This window comes from Coregonus clupeaformis, unplaced genomic scaffold (assembly GCF_020615455.1).
Source record: "Coregonus clupeaformis isolate EN_2021a unplaced genomic scaffold, ASM2061545v1 scaf1293, whole genome shotgun sequence".
In the NCBI taxonomy this organism is placed as follows: Eukaryota; Metazoa; Chordata; class Actinopteri; order Salmoniformes; family Salmonidae; genus Coregonus; species Coregonus clupeaformis.
This window is the reverse complement of record NW_025534747.1, coordinates 129,760-144,668: the sequence shown is the minus strand read 5'-3', so window position 1 is coordinate 144,668 and position 14,909 is coordinate 129,760. Positions and strand designations below refer to the sequence as shown.

The window sequence follows — 14,909 nt, the reverse complement described above, 5'->3', positions numbered from 1 at the left end:
CTAACCATGAGCTAACTATCTAGATAACGGGTATTGTGTAAAGTAGCCATGTAGCCAGGCTAATGTTGCTAACCAGCTAACCATGAGCTAACTATCTAGATAACGGGTATTGTGTAAATGTAAAACTTACCCTAGAAAGTTCACAGAACTGTCAATTTAAACAAATGTAGCTCATTTAATCATTACAAAATGTAGCTAACATCTTACCTTTGCCTGGTTTTGGCAGTCTAGTCCAGATCATAAAAAAATAATAAAAATAAAATATGCCATTTAGCAGACGCTTTTATCCAAAGCGACTTACAGTCATGCGTGCATACATTTTAGTGTATGGGTGGTCCCGGGGATCGAACCCACTACCTTGGCGTTACAAGCGCCGTGCTCTACCAGCTGAGCTACAGAGGACCTGGTGATGTGAAGCTTGAGACAGGCATTTGTATTTCAATACAGGCCAATATATTAATAAAAGTCACCTTGTCCAATTGAGATTTACACGATTATCAAAATGCCACGCCAGGGTAAGCCTCCACGAAACACAGCCCTTATTTAAAGGGTTTAGAAAATCCCCATAGAAAATGGTGGGAAAAAATAAATACATCAATGGTGGAAAAACAATTAGAACCATTTCCGTGTTTGACCGCTAGGTTTGATGATATTATGACTCATACTGTGGTACTCTATTAGATTGTACAGGTTTTCTCTTCCTTCATCAGAGACAGAAGAGGAAACCAGACACCCCACTCGCTGGTATTTTCAGTTTTTTTTTTCTAGTTCAATGAAAGTCAATGAACTAAGCAGACCAGTCCCAGCTGCTATTGCATTGGTGTCTATGGGAGACACACCCAGTTAAGTAGACTGAAATTACAATTTTTTTCTTCAATGGTAAAAGGCCTGAGTGAACGATATGAACTCATCCCCAGTCTTTGACGTCATGTAGCTAGCTGACATATTCATGCTTTGCCTACTCTGATTCGGGAAGATATCGTTGCTAAATCAACATGGCTGAACGAGGCCTACACCAGCCTAGTATCCGGCTGTATTAGGATAGCTACGCTTATGCTGACTCTTAGTACATTTAGCCAGCTAACTAGCGATTAGCGGCTAACACAATTGATTTTAGCTACAACTTGCTAAGACAAAGTAGCTGTTTGCAGACAGTAAGACACACAAACTAATAGTGGAATCATAGAACACTGGTGGATTTATATGAAGAAGCAAAGTGGAAATGACCTGTACCTAACCTGACCCATTACTGGACCAGATCTAACCTGTACCTAACCTGACCCATTACTGACCAGACCAGACCCTACTGGACCTGAGGCCCAGATTAACCAGGTCACATCAACACTAAGAGAGTAAGACAGAGCTGATAGCTGAGCTGGTAATGGCTTAATGGATCCACAACAGTTGACTTGGAGCCAGGGTAATGTAGGCTAATCCTGACCTACAGGGACAGTGTGTCACTGGGTCAGAGGAGAGGTGTGCTACTGGGTCAGAGGAGAGGTGTGTTACTGGGTCAGAGGAGAGGTGTGCTACTGGGTCAGAGGAGAGTTGTGCTACTGGGTCAGAGGAGAGGTGTGTTACTGGGTCAGAGGAGAGGTGTGCTACTGGGTCAGAGGAGAGTTGTGCTACTGGGTCAGAGGAGAGGTGTGTTACTGGGTCAGAGGAGAGGTGTGCTGCTGGGTCAGAGGAGAGGTGTGCTACTGGGTCAGAGGAGAGGTGTGTTACTGGGTCAGAGGAGAGTTGTGTTACTGGGTCAGAGGAGAGGTGTGTTACTGGGTCAGAGGAGAGGTGTGTTACTGGGTCAGAGGAGAGGTGTGTTACTGGGTCAGAGGAGAGGTGTGCTGCTGGGTCAGAGGAGAGGTGTGTCACTGGGTCAGAGGAGAGGTGTGTTACTGGGTCAGAGGAGAGGTGTGCTACTGGGTCAGAGGAGAGGTGTGCTACTGGGTCAGAGGAGAGGTGTGTTACTGGGTCAGAGGAGATGTGTTTACTGGGTCAGAGGAGATGTGTTTACTGGGTCAGAGGTGAGGTGTGTTACTGGGTCAGAGGAGAGGTGTGTTACGGGTCAGAGGAGAGGTGTTTACTGGGTCAGAGGAGATGTGTGCTACTGGGTCAGAGGAGATGTGTGTTACTGGGTCAGAGGTGAGGTGTGTTACTGGGTCAGAGGAGAGGTGTGTTACTGGGTCAGAGGAGAGGTGTGTTACTGGGTCAGAGGAGAGGTGTGCTACTGGGTCAGAGGAGAGGTGTTTACTGGGTCAGAGGAGAGTGTGCTGCTGGGTCAGAGGAGAGGTGTGTTACTGGGTCAGAGGAGAGGTGTGTTACTGGGTCAGAGGAGAGGTGTGCTACTGGGTCAGAGGAGAGGTGTGTTGCTGGGTCAGAGGAGAGGTGTGCTGGCCTGGGTCAGAGGAGAGGTGAGTTACTGGGTCAGAGGAGAGGTGTGCTGGCCTGGGTCAGAGGAGAGGTGTGCTGGCCTGGGTCAGAGGAGAGGTGTGCTGGCCTGGGTCAGAGGCAGAGGTGTGCTGGCCTGGGTCAGAGGAGGGTGTGTGGCCTGGGTCAGAGGAGAGGTGTGCTACTGGGTCAGAGGAGAGGTGTGCTGGCCTGGGTCAGAGGAGAGGTGTCTACTGGGTCAGAGGAGAGGTGTGCTACTGGGTCAGAGGAGAGGTGTGCTACTGGGTCAGAGGAGAGGTGTGCTGGCCTGGTTAAGGAGGAGAGGTGAGGAGTCAGCCAGAGGAGAGGTGTGCTATGGGTCAGAGGAGAGGTGTGTGGCTGGGTCAGAGGAGAGGTGTGTTACTGGGTCAGAGGAGAGGTGTGCTACTGGGTCAGAGGAGAGGTGTGTGGCTGGGTAAGAGAGGTGAGGAGTCAGCCAGAGGAGAGGGGAAAGTGCCGCAGGATGAGTGGTGGTGCTGTTTACTGTCGGAGGAGAGGGGAAAGTGGCCGAGGATGAGTGGTGGTGCTGCTTACCTGTCGGAGTCGATGAATGCCAGTGTAAAGTGTCCCCTGGAATCCTGGCACAGGCTCTGAGCTGGCAAACACTGGAGCAGGGACAGAAGACAGTAACAGGCTCTGAGCTGGCAAACACTGGAGCAGGGACAGAAGACAGCAACAGGCTCTGAGCTGGCAAACACTGGAGCAGGGACAGAAGACAGTAACAGGCTCTGAGCTGGCAAACACTGGAGCAGGGACAGAAGACAGCAACAGGCCCTGAGCTGGCAAACACTGGAGCAGGGACAGAAGACAGTAACAGGCTCTGAGCTGGCAAACACTGGAGCAGGGACAGAAGACAGTAACAGGCTCTGAGCTGGCAAACACTGGAGCAGGGACAGAAGACAGTAACAGGCTCTGAGCTGGCAAACACTGGAGCAGGGACAGAAGACAGTAACAGGCTCTGAGCTGGCAAACACTGGAGCAGGGACAGAAGACAGTAACAGGCTCTGAGCTGGCAAACACTGGAGCAGGGACAGAAGACAGTAACAGGCTCTGAGCTGGCAAACACTGGAGCAGGGACAGAAGACAGTAACAGGCTCTGAGCTGGCAAACACTGGAGCAGGGACAGAAGACAGTAACAGGCTCTGAGCTGGCAAACACTGGAGCAGGGACAGAAGACAGTAACAGGCTCTGAGCTGGCAAACACTGGAGCAGGGACAGAAGACAGTAACAGTCAATCACACTGATAAGCCCACAGAAGCTATATGTATTCTGTCAGGGATATGTCAAGTCAACCTTTATATAAAGTGCATTAACCCAAGATTCAAAACACTTTACAGTGGGAATAAATGAAATCAAAACAGTGTCACGCAAGATTAAGGCACTCGTGCATGATCACCTAAAAACCTTAAAACAACCTCTTGGAGAACTCTACATTTGAGAAGTCAATAGATTCCCTAGAGACATGTGAACTGGCCTGCTGAACCCAGGAGCTGAACTCTGGTTCACCCTACATCAGGGGCCCTGAGGGGCCTCAGAGGAGCACCAGGTACAAGACACACACACCTCTCTCCTCACACACGCACACACAGGAGCTCAGCTGTCACAGCCCTGGCCCACATAATACCATTCAACCAGGCTTGGCTGGGCTCGCCCATTATACTAGCCTGTTCCGGTCGGTCAGTCGGGTCCGTCCGTCCCAGGGGAACCTCTTTAGTGGGTCACCCCACAACTCCTCCTCTCTACACACAGAGCCTGACAGAGAGACTACTGGACCGGCAGAGAGACTACTGGACCTACAGAGAGACTACTGGACCTACAGAGAGACTACTGGACCTGCAGAGAGACTACTGGACCTGCAGAGAGACTACAGGACCTACAGAGAGACACTGGACCGGCAGAGAGACCACGGGACCCACAGAGAGACCACGGGACCTGCAGAGAGACTACGGACCTACAGAGAGACTACTGGACCCACAGAGAGACTACTGGACCTATAGAGAGACTACTGGACCGGCAGAGAGACTACTGGGCCTACAGAGAGACTACTGGACCTGCAGAGAGACTACAGGGCCTACAGAGAGACTACGGGACCGGCAGAGAACTACGACCTATAGAGAGACTACTGGACCGGCAGAGAGACTACTGGACCTGCAGAGAGACTACTAGACCACAGAGAGACTACTGGACCCACAGAGAGACTACTGGACCTACAGAGAGACTACTGGACCTACAGAGAGACTAGGCTTGGGCAGTATCAGATTGTCATACCTTCATACCGACCTTGTGCTATACTGGGATATTCGGCAATACCGGCAATGAAAACACGGGGCGCTGTTTCTGACCTAAACTATACAAATAACAAACAAAAAAATGCTCCTCACAGTTTGCTACACATACAAAACGAATATTAGCCAGCAATTTGAATGAACAAAAAATACAGTGACGAAATCCTGAGGCCAGCCACCCGGACAGCTGATGAAACTGAGGAGTATTTCTGTCTATAATAAAGCCCTTTTGTGCAGAGAAACTCATTCTGATTGGCTGGGCCTGGCTCCGAGTGGGTGGGCCCCTGCCCAGTCCTGTGAAACCATAGATTAGGGCCTAATGAATTTATTTCACCTGACCGATTTCCTACAGTGGTGTGAAAAAGTGTTTGCCCCCCTTCCTGATTTGTTATTTGTTTGCCACACTTAAATGTTTCAGATCATCAAACCAATTTTTATATTAGTCAAAGATAACACAAGTAAACACAAAATGCAGTTTTGAAATGAAGGTTGTTATTATTAAGGGAAAACTAAATCCAAAACCCACATGGCCCTGTGGGAAAAAAGGGTTTGCCCCCCGCTACAACAGAACTCAACTGTGGTTTATCACACCTGAGTTCAATTCTCTAGCCACACCCAGGCCTGATTACTGCCTCACCTGTTCTCAATCAAGGAATCACTTAACTAGGACCTTCCTGACAAAGTGAAGTAGACCAAAAGATCCTCAAAAGCCAGACATCATGCTGAGATCCAAAGAAATTCAGGAACAAATGAGAAAGAAAATAATTGAGATCCATCAGTCTGGAAAAGGTTATAAAGCCATTTCAAAGCTTTGGGACTCCAGCGAACCACAGTGAGAGCCATTATCCACAAATGGCGAAAGCATGGAACAGTGGTGAACCTTCCCAGGAGTGGCCGGCCGACCAAAATTACCCCCAAGATTGCAGCACGACTCATCCAAGAGGTCACAAAAGAACCCACAACAACATCCAAAAGAGCTGCAGGCCCCACTTGCCTCAGTTAAGGTCAGTGTTCATGACTCCACCATAAGAAAGAGAGTGGGCAAGTGAGTTCCAAGATGAAAACCACTGCTGAGCAAAAAATAACATCAGGCTCTGCCTAATTTTTGCCAGAAAAACATCTTGATGATCCCCAAGACCTTTGGGAAAATACTCTGTGGACTGACGAGACAAAGTTGAACTTTTTGGAAGGTGTGTGTCCCATTACATCTGGCGTAAAAGTAACACCGCATTTCAGAAAAAAGAATATCATACCAACAGTAAAATATGGGCCTGTTTTGCTGCTTCAGGACCTGGAAGACTTGCTGTGATAAATAGACAGCAGAATTCATGGTTCCACCAAAAAAAAATCCTGAAGGAGAATGTCCGGCCATCTGTTCATGACCTCAAGCTGAAGCGTAACTTGCCTTCTGCAGCAGGACAATGATCCAAAACACACCAGCAAGTCCACCTCTGAATGGCTGAAGAAAAACAAAATGAAGACTTTGGAGTGGCCTAGCCAAAGTCCTGACCTGAATCCTATTGAGATGCTGTGGCATGACCTAAAAAGGCAGTTCATGCTCAAAAAACCCTCCAATGTGGCTGAATTACAACAATTCTGCAAAGATGAGTGGGCCAAAATTCCTCCACAGCGTTGTAAAAGACTCATTGCAAGATATCACAAACGCTTGATTGCAGTTGTTGCTGCTAAGGGTGGCCCAACCAGTTATTAGGTTGTATGGGGCAAACACTTTTTCACACAGGGCCATGTGGGTTTGGATTTAGTTTTCCCTTAATAATAACAACCTTCATTTCAAAACTGCATTTTGTGTTTACTTGTGTTATCTTTGACTAATATTAAAATTTGTTTGATGATCTGAAACATTTAAGTGTGACAAACATGCAAACAAATAAGAAATCAGGAAGGGGGCAAACACTTTTTCACACCACTGTATATGAACTGTTACTCAGTAAAATCGCTGAAATTGTTGCGCGTTATATTTTTTCTTCTGTATAGTTATAAGATATCTAGCTGGCAAACATTTAGTTGTGAATTCCATCCTGTGATTAGATCACCTGGCCCATGCTGCACAACAGGGAGTGACTCCCAAGGCTCCGGTATCTTCTCGTTGGGTGCTTGTAAACAAACACCATGTGACTGGGGATTACCGTAAACTTCATAATAGTGTGACTGGGGATTACCGTAAACTTCATAATATTGTGACAGGGGGATTACCGCAAACTTCATAATAGTGTGACTGGGGATAAAGAACAATGCATTCTTAATTTCACCTAACGTATTGCACAAGTTGACTGCAGGTATTTACTTAATGAAGCTACAAATATTACAATTTATTAAAAAAACTTCAAATAAATAGTTTCAACGATATTGAAAACCATCCTGTGGCTTTTTCCAAATACCCGGTTATACGGTATATACGGTATACCGCCCAAGCCTAAGAGACACTACAGGACCTACAGAGCCAGACAGACAGACAGCAACACCACCCAGAGCCAGACAGACAGACAGCAACACCACCCAGAGCCAGACAGACAGACAGCAACACCACCCAGAGCCAGACAGACAGACAGCAACACCCACCCAGAGCCAGACAGACAGACAGCAACACCACCCAGAGCCAGACAGACAGACAGCAACACCACCCAGAGCCAGACAGACAGACAGCAACACCACCCAGAGCCAGACAGACAGACAGCAACACCACCCAGAGCCAGACAGACAGACAGCAACACCACCCAGAGCCAGCCAGACAGACAGCAACACCACCCAGAGCCAACAGCAACACCACCCAGAGCCAGACAGACAGACAGACAGCAACACCACCCAGAGCCAGACAGACAGACAGCAACACCACCCAGAGCCAGACAGACAGCAACACCACCCAGAGCCAGCCAGACAGACAGCAACACCACCCAGAGCCAGACAGCAAAACCACCCAGAGGCAGCCAGACAGACAGCAACACCACCCAGAGCCAGCCAGACAGACAGCAACACCACCCAGAGCCAGCCAGACAGACAGCAACACCACCCAGAGGCAGCCAGACAGACAGCAACACCACCCAGAGCCAGCCAGACAGACAGCAACACCACCCAGAGCCAGACAGACAGACAGCAACACCACCCAGAGCCAGACAGACAGACAGACAGCAACACCACCCAGAGCCAGACAGACAGACACAACACCACCCAGAGCCAGCCAGACAGACAGCAACACCACCCAGAGCCAGCCAGACAGACAGCAACACCACCCAGAGCCAGCCAGACAGACAGACAGACAGCAACACCACCCAGAGCCAGACAGCAACACTACCCAGAGCCAGCCAGACAGACAGCAACACCACCCAGAACCAGACAGCAACACCACCCAGAGCCAGCCAGACAGACAGACAGCAACACCACCCAGAGCCAGACAGACAGACAGCAACACCACCCAGAGCCAGCCAGACAGCCAGACAACAGCAACACCACCCAGAGCCAGACAGCAACACCACCCAGAGCCAGCCAGACAGACAGCAACACCACCCAGAGCCAGCCAGACAGACAGCAACACCACCCAGAGCCAGCCAGACAGACAGACAGACAGCAACACCACCCAGAGCCAGACAGCAACACTACCCAGAGCCAGACAGACAGACAGCAACACCACCCAGAGCCAGACAGACAGACAGCAACACCACCCAGAGCCAGACAGACAGACAGACAACACCACCCAGAGCCAGACAGACAGACAGCAACACCCACCCAGAGCCAGCCAGACAGACAGCAACACCACCCAGAGCCAGCCAGACAGACAGACAGACAGCAACACCACCCAGAGCCAGACAGCAACACCACCCAGAGCCAGCCAGACAGACAGCAACACCACCCAGAGCCAGCCAGACAGACAGCAACACCACCCAGAGCCAGACAGACAGCAACACCACCCAGAGCCAGACAGCAACACCACCCAGAGCCAGACAGACAGACAGCAACACCACCCAGAGCCAGACTACTGGGACCAACACAGTGCTGAGGTGTTAGAGGTCAGGGGAGGTTAGAGCAGAAAGCAGTGAGCCAATGAAAAGAGCAGGTTCTCTGAGAGGGAGGGGGCTGTTTCTCGTTCCCAGCCAGGTAACCACAGTGTTGCTGGTATGGGGGACAGGAGGCCCGCCACCAGTTACTTCCCGTTCCCAGCCAGGTAACCACAGTGTTGCTGGTATGGGGGACAGGAGGCCCGCCACCAGTTACTTCCCGTTCCCAGCCAGGTAACCACAGTGTTGCTGGTATGGGGGGACAGGAGGCCCGCCACCAGTTACTTCCCGCTCCCAGCCAGGTAACCACAGTGTTGCTGGTATGGGGGACAGGAGGCCCGCCACCAGTTACTTCCCGCGCCCAGCCAGGTAACCACAGTGTTGCTGGTATGGGGGGACAGGAGGCCCGCCACCAGTTACTTCCCGCTCCCAGCCAGGTAACCACAGTGTTGTGGTAGGGGGGACAGGAGGCCCCGCCACCAGTTACTTCCCGCTCCCAGCCAGGTAACCACAGTTTGCTGGTATGGGGGGACAGGAGGCCCGCCACCAGTTACTTCCCGCTCCCAGCCAGGTAACCACAGTGTTGCTGGTATGGGGGACAGGAGGCCCGCCACCAGTTACTTCCCGCTCCCAGCCAGGTAACCACAGTGTTGTGGTATGGGGGACAGGAGGCCCGCCACCAGTTACTTCCCGCTCCCAGCCAGGTAACCACAGTGTTGCTGGTATGGGGGGGACAGGAGGCCCGCCACCAGTTGCCTCCCGCTCCCAGCCAGGTAACCACAGTGTTGCTGGCGGGGGACAGGAGGCCCCGCCACCAGTTACTTCCCGCTCCCAGCCAGGTAACCACAGTGTTGCTGGTATGGGGGACAGGAGGCCCGCCACCAGTTACTTCCCGTTCCCAGCCAGGTAACCACAGTGTTGTGGTATGGGGGACAGGAGGCCCGCCACCAGTTACTTCCCGCTCCCAGCCAGGTAACCACAGTGTTGCTGGTATGGGACAGGAGGCCCGCCACCAGTTACTTCCCGCTCCCAGCCAGGTAACCACAGTGTTGTTGGTATGGGGGGACAGGAGGCCCGCCACCAGCTACTTCCCCTCCCAGCCAGGTAACCACAGTGTTGCTGGCATGGGGGACAGGAGGCCCGCCACCAGTTACTTCCGCTCCCAGCCAGGTAACCACAGTGTTGCTGGTATGGGGGACAGGAGGCCCGCCACCAGTTACTTCCCGTTCCCAGCCAGGTAACAGTGTTGGTATGGACAGGAGGCCCGCCACCAGTTACTTCCCGCTCCCAGCCAGGTAACCACAGTGTTGCTGGTATGGGGGGACAGGAGGCCCGCCACCAGTTACTTCCCGCTCCCAGCCAGGTAACCACAGTGTTGCTGGTATGGGGGGACAGGAGGCCCGCCACCAGTTACTTCCCGCTCCCAGCCAGGTAACCACAGTGTTGCTGGTATGGGGGACAGGAGGCCCGCCACCAGCTACTTCCCGCTCCCAGCCAGGTAACCACAGTGTTGCTGGTATGGGGGACAGGAGGCCCGCCACCAGTTACTCCCGTTCCCAGCCAGGTAACCACAGTGTTGCTGGTATGGGGGGACAGGAGGCCCGCCACCAGTTACTTCCCGCTCCCAGCCAGGTAACCACAGTGTTGCTGGTATGGGGGGACAGGAGGCCCGCCACCAGCTACTCCCGCTCCCAGCCAGGTAACCACAGTGTTGCTGGTATGGGGGACAGGAGGCCCGCCACCAGTTACTTCCCGCTCCCAGCCAGGTAACCACAGTGTTGCTGGTATGGGGGGACAGGAGGCCCGCCACCAGCTACTTCCCGTTCCCAGCCAGGTAACCACAGTGTTGCTGGTAAGGGGGGACAGGAGGCCCGCCACCAGTTACTTCCCCGCTCCCAGCCAGTAACCACAGTGTTGCTGGTATGGGGGGACAGGAGGCCCGCCACCAGTTACTCCCGCTCCCAGCCAGGTAACCACAGTGTTGCTGGTATGGGGGACAGGAGGCCCGCCACCAGTTACTTCCCGCTCCCAGCCAGGTAACCACAGTGTTGCTGGTATGGGGGACAGGAGGCCCGCCACCAGTTACTTCCCGCTCCCAGCCAGGTAACCACAGTGTTGCTGGTATGGGGGACAGGAGGCCCGCCACCAGCTACTTCCCGCTCCCAGCCAGGTAACCACAGTGTTGCTGGTATGGGGGACAGGAGGCCCGCCACCAGTTACTTCCCGCCCCAGCCAGGTAACCACAGTGTTGCTGGTATGGGGGGGACAGGAGGCCCGCCACCAGTTACTTCCCGCTCCCAGCCAGGTAACCACAGTGTTGCTGGTATGGGGGGACAGGAGGCCCGCCACCAGTTACTTCCGCTCCCAGCCAGGTAACCACAGTGTTGCTGGTATGGGGGACAGGAGGCCCGCCACCAGTTACTTCCCGCTCCCAGCCAGGTAACCACAGTGTTGCTGGTATGGGGGACGGGAGGCCCGCCACCAGTTACTTCCCGCTCCCAGCCAGGTAACCACAGTGTTGCTGGTATGGGGGACAGGAGGCCCGCCACCAGCTACTTCCCGCTCCCAGCCAGGTAACCACGTGTTGTGGTATGGGCAGGACCCGCCACCAGTTACTTCCCCCCCAGCCAGGTAACCACAGTGTTGCTGGTATGGGACAGGAGGCCCGCCACCAGTTACTCCCCGCTCCCAGCCAGTAACCACAGTGTTGCTGGTATGGGGGGACAGGAGGCCCGCCACCAGTTACCTCCCGCTCCCAGCCAGGTAACCACAGTGTTGCTGGTATGGGGGGACAGGAGGCCCGCCACCAGTTACTCCCGCCCCAGCCAGGTAACCACAGTGTTGCTGGTATGGGGGGACAGGAGGCCCGCCACCAGTTACTTCCCGCTCCCAGCCAGGCAACCACAGTGTTGTTGGTATGGGGGGACAGGAGGCTCCGCCACCAGTTACTTCCCGCTCCCAGCCAGGTAACCACAGTGTTGCTGGTATGGGGGGGACAGGAGGCCCGCCACCAGCTACTTCCCCGCTCCCAGCCAGGTAACCACAGTGTTGCTGGTTGGGGGGACAGGAGGCCCGCCACCAGTTACTTCCCGCTCCCAGCCAGGTAACCACAGTGCTGCTGGTATGGGGGACAGGAGGCCCGCCACCAGTTACTCCCGCTCCCAGCCAGGTAACCACAGTGTTGCTGGTATGGGGGACAGGAGGCCCGCCACCAGTTACTTCCGCTCCCAGCCAGGTAACCACAGTGTTGCTGGTATGGGGGACAGGAGGCCCGCCACCAGTTACTTCCCGCTCCCAGCCAGGTAACCACAGTTTGCTGGTATGGGGGGACAGGAGGCCCGCCACCAGTTACTTCCCGCCCCAGCCAGGTAACCACAGTGTTGCTGGTATGGGGGACGAGGCCCGCCACAGTTACTTCCCGCTCCCAGCCAGGTAACCACAGTGTTGCTGGTATGGGGGGACAGGAGGCCCGCCACCAGTTACTTCCCGTCTCCCAGCCAGGTAACCACAGTGTTGCTGGTATGGGGGGACAGGAGGCCCGCCACCAGTTACTCCCGCTCCCAGCCAGGTAACCACAGTGTTGCAGGTATGGGGGGACAGGAGGCCCGCCACCAGTTACTTCCCGTTCCCAGCCAGGTAACCACAGTGTTGTGGTAGGGGGACAGGAGGCCCGCCACCAGTTACTCCCGCTCCCAGCCAGGTAACCACAGTGTTGCTGGTATGGGGGACAGGAGGCCCGCCACCAGTTACTCCCGCTCCCAGCCAGGTAACCACAGTGTTGCTGGTATGGGGGACAGGAGGCCCGCCACCAGTTACTTCCCGCTCCCAGCCAGGTAACCACAGTGTTGCTGGTATGGGGGGACAGGAGGCCCGCCACCAGTTACCTCCCGCTCCCAGCCAGGTAACCACAGTGTTGCTGGTATGGGGGGACAGGAGGCCCGCCACCAGTTACCTCCCGCTCCCAGCCAGGTAACCACAGTGTTGCTGGTATGGGGGACAGGAGGCCCGCCACCAGTTACTTCCCCGCTCCCAGCCAGGTAACCACAGTGTTGCTGGTATGGGGGGACAGGAGGCCCGCCACCAGCTACTTCCCGCTCCCAGCCAGGTAACCACAGTGTTGTGGTATGGGGGGACAGGAGGCCCGCCACCAGTTACTTCCCGCTCCCAGCCAGGTAACCACAGTGTTGCTGGTATGGGGGGGACAGGAGGCCCGCCACCAGTTACTTCCCGCTCCCAGCCAGGTAAACCACAGTGTTGCTGGTATGGGGGGACAGGAGGCCCGCCACCAGTTACCCCCGCTCCCAGCCAGGTAACCACAGTGTTGCTGGTATGGGGGGGACAGGAGGCCCGCCACCAGTTACTTCCCGTTCCCAGCCAGGTAACCACAGTGTTGCTGGTATGGGGGGACAGGAGGCCCGCCACCAGTTACTCCCGCTCCCAGCCAGGTAACCACAGTGTTGCTGGTATGGGGACAGGAGGCCCGCCACCAGTTACTCCCGCTCCCAGCCAGGTAACCACAGTGTTGCTGGTATGGGGGGACAGGAGGCCCGCCACCAGTTACTTCCCCGCTCCCAGCCAGGTAACCACAGTGTTGCTGGTATGGGGGGACAGGAGGCCCGCCACCAGTTACTCCCGCTCCCAGCCAGTAACCACAGTGTTGCTGGTATGGGGGGACAGGAGGCCCGCCACCAGTTACTTCCCGCTCCCAGCCAGGTAACTACATGTTGCTGGTATGGGGGACAGGAGGCCCGCCACCAGCTACTTCCCGCTCCCAGCCAGGTAACCACAGTGTTGCTGGTATGGGGGGACAGGAGGCCCGCCACCAGTTACTTCCCGCTCCCAGCCAGGTAACCACAGTGTTGCTGGTATGGGGGGACAGGAGGCCCGCCACCAGTTACTCCCGCTCCCAGCCAGGTAACCACAGTGTTGCTGGTATGGGGGGACAGGAGGCCCGCCACCAGTTACTTCCCGCTCCCAGCCAGGTAACCACAGTGTTGCTGGTATGGGGGACAGGAGGCCCGCCACCAGTTACTCCCGCTCCCAGCCAGGTAACCACAGTGTTGCTGGTATGGGGGGACAGGAGGCCCGCCACCAGTTACTTCCCCGCCCCCAGCCAGGTAACCACAGTGTTGCTGGTATGGGGGGACAGGAGGCCCGCCACCAGTTACTTCCCGTTCCCAGCCAGGTAACCACAGTGTTGCTGGTATGGGGGGACAGGAGGCCCGCCACCAGTTACTTCCCGCTCCCAGCCAGGTAACCACAGTGTTGCTGGTATGGGGGGACAGGAGGCCCGCCACCAGTTACTCCCGCTCCCAGCCAGGTAACCACAGTGTTTGGTAGGGGGGACAGGAGGCCCGCCACCAGTTACTTCCCGCTCCCAGCCAGGTAACCACAGTGTTGCTGGTATGGGGGACGAGGCCCGCCACCAGTTACTCCCCTCCCAGCCAGGTAACCACAGTGTTGTGGTATGGGGGGACAGGAGGCCCGCCACCAGTTACTTCCCGCTCCCAGCCAGGTAACCACAGTGTTGCTGGTATGGGGGGACAGGAGGCCCGCCACCAGTTACTTCCCGTTCCAGCCAGGTAACCACAGTGTTGCTGGTATGGGGGGACAGGAGGCCCGCCACCAGCTACTCCCGCTCCCAGCCAGGTAACCACAGTGTTGCTGGTATGGGGGACAGGAGGCCCGCCACCAAGTTACTTCCCGCTCCCAGCCAGGTAACCACAGTGTTGTTGGTATGGGGGACAGGAGGCCCGCCACCAGTTACTTCCCGCTCCCAGCCAGGTAACCACAGTGTTGCTGGTATGGGGGACAGGAGGCCCGCCACCAGTTACTTCCCGCCCCAGCCAGGTACCACAGTGTTGCTGGTATGGGGGGACAGGAGGCCCGCCACCAGTTACTCCCGCTCCCAGCCAGGTAACCACAGTGTTGTGGTAAGGGGGGACAGGAGGCCCGCCACCAGTTACTTCCCGCTCCCAGCCAGGTAACCACAGTGTTGCTGGTAGGGGGGACAGGAGGCCCGCCACCAGTTACTTCCCGCTCCCAGCCAGGTAACCACAGTGTTGCTGGTATGGGGGGACAGGAGGCCCGCCACCAGTTACCCCCCGCTCCCAGCCAGGTAACCACAGTGTTGCTGGTATGGGGGACAGGAGGCCCGCCACCAGCTACTTCCCCGCTCCCAGCCAGGTAA

The 14,909-nt window shown here is 55.3% G+C and overlaps 1 protein-coding gene across 1 annotated transcript in view; it reads right to left on the bottom strand.

The window, feature by feature from the left end:
- Positions 1–2,473: 2,473 nt before the first annotated feature.
- LOC121578623 (exocyst complex component 6) overlaps positions 2,474–14,909 on the bottom strand; it is a 110,329-nt gene continuing 97,893 nt past the window's right edge. Inside the window, 2 exon segments of the mRNA XM_045217964.1 lie at positions 2,474–2,545; positions 2,959–3,029. Coding sequence (XP_045073899.1) covers positions 2,474–2,545; positions 2,959–3,029 — 143 coding nt within the window.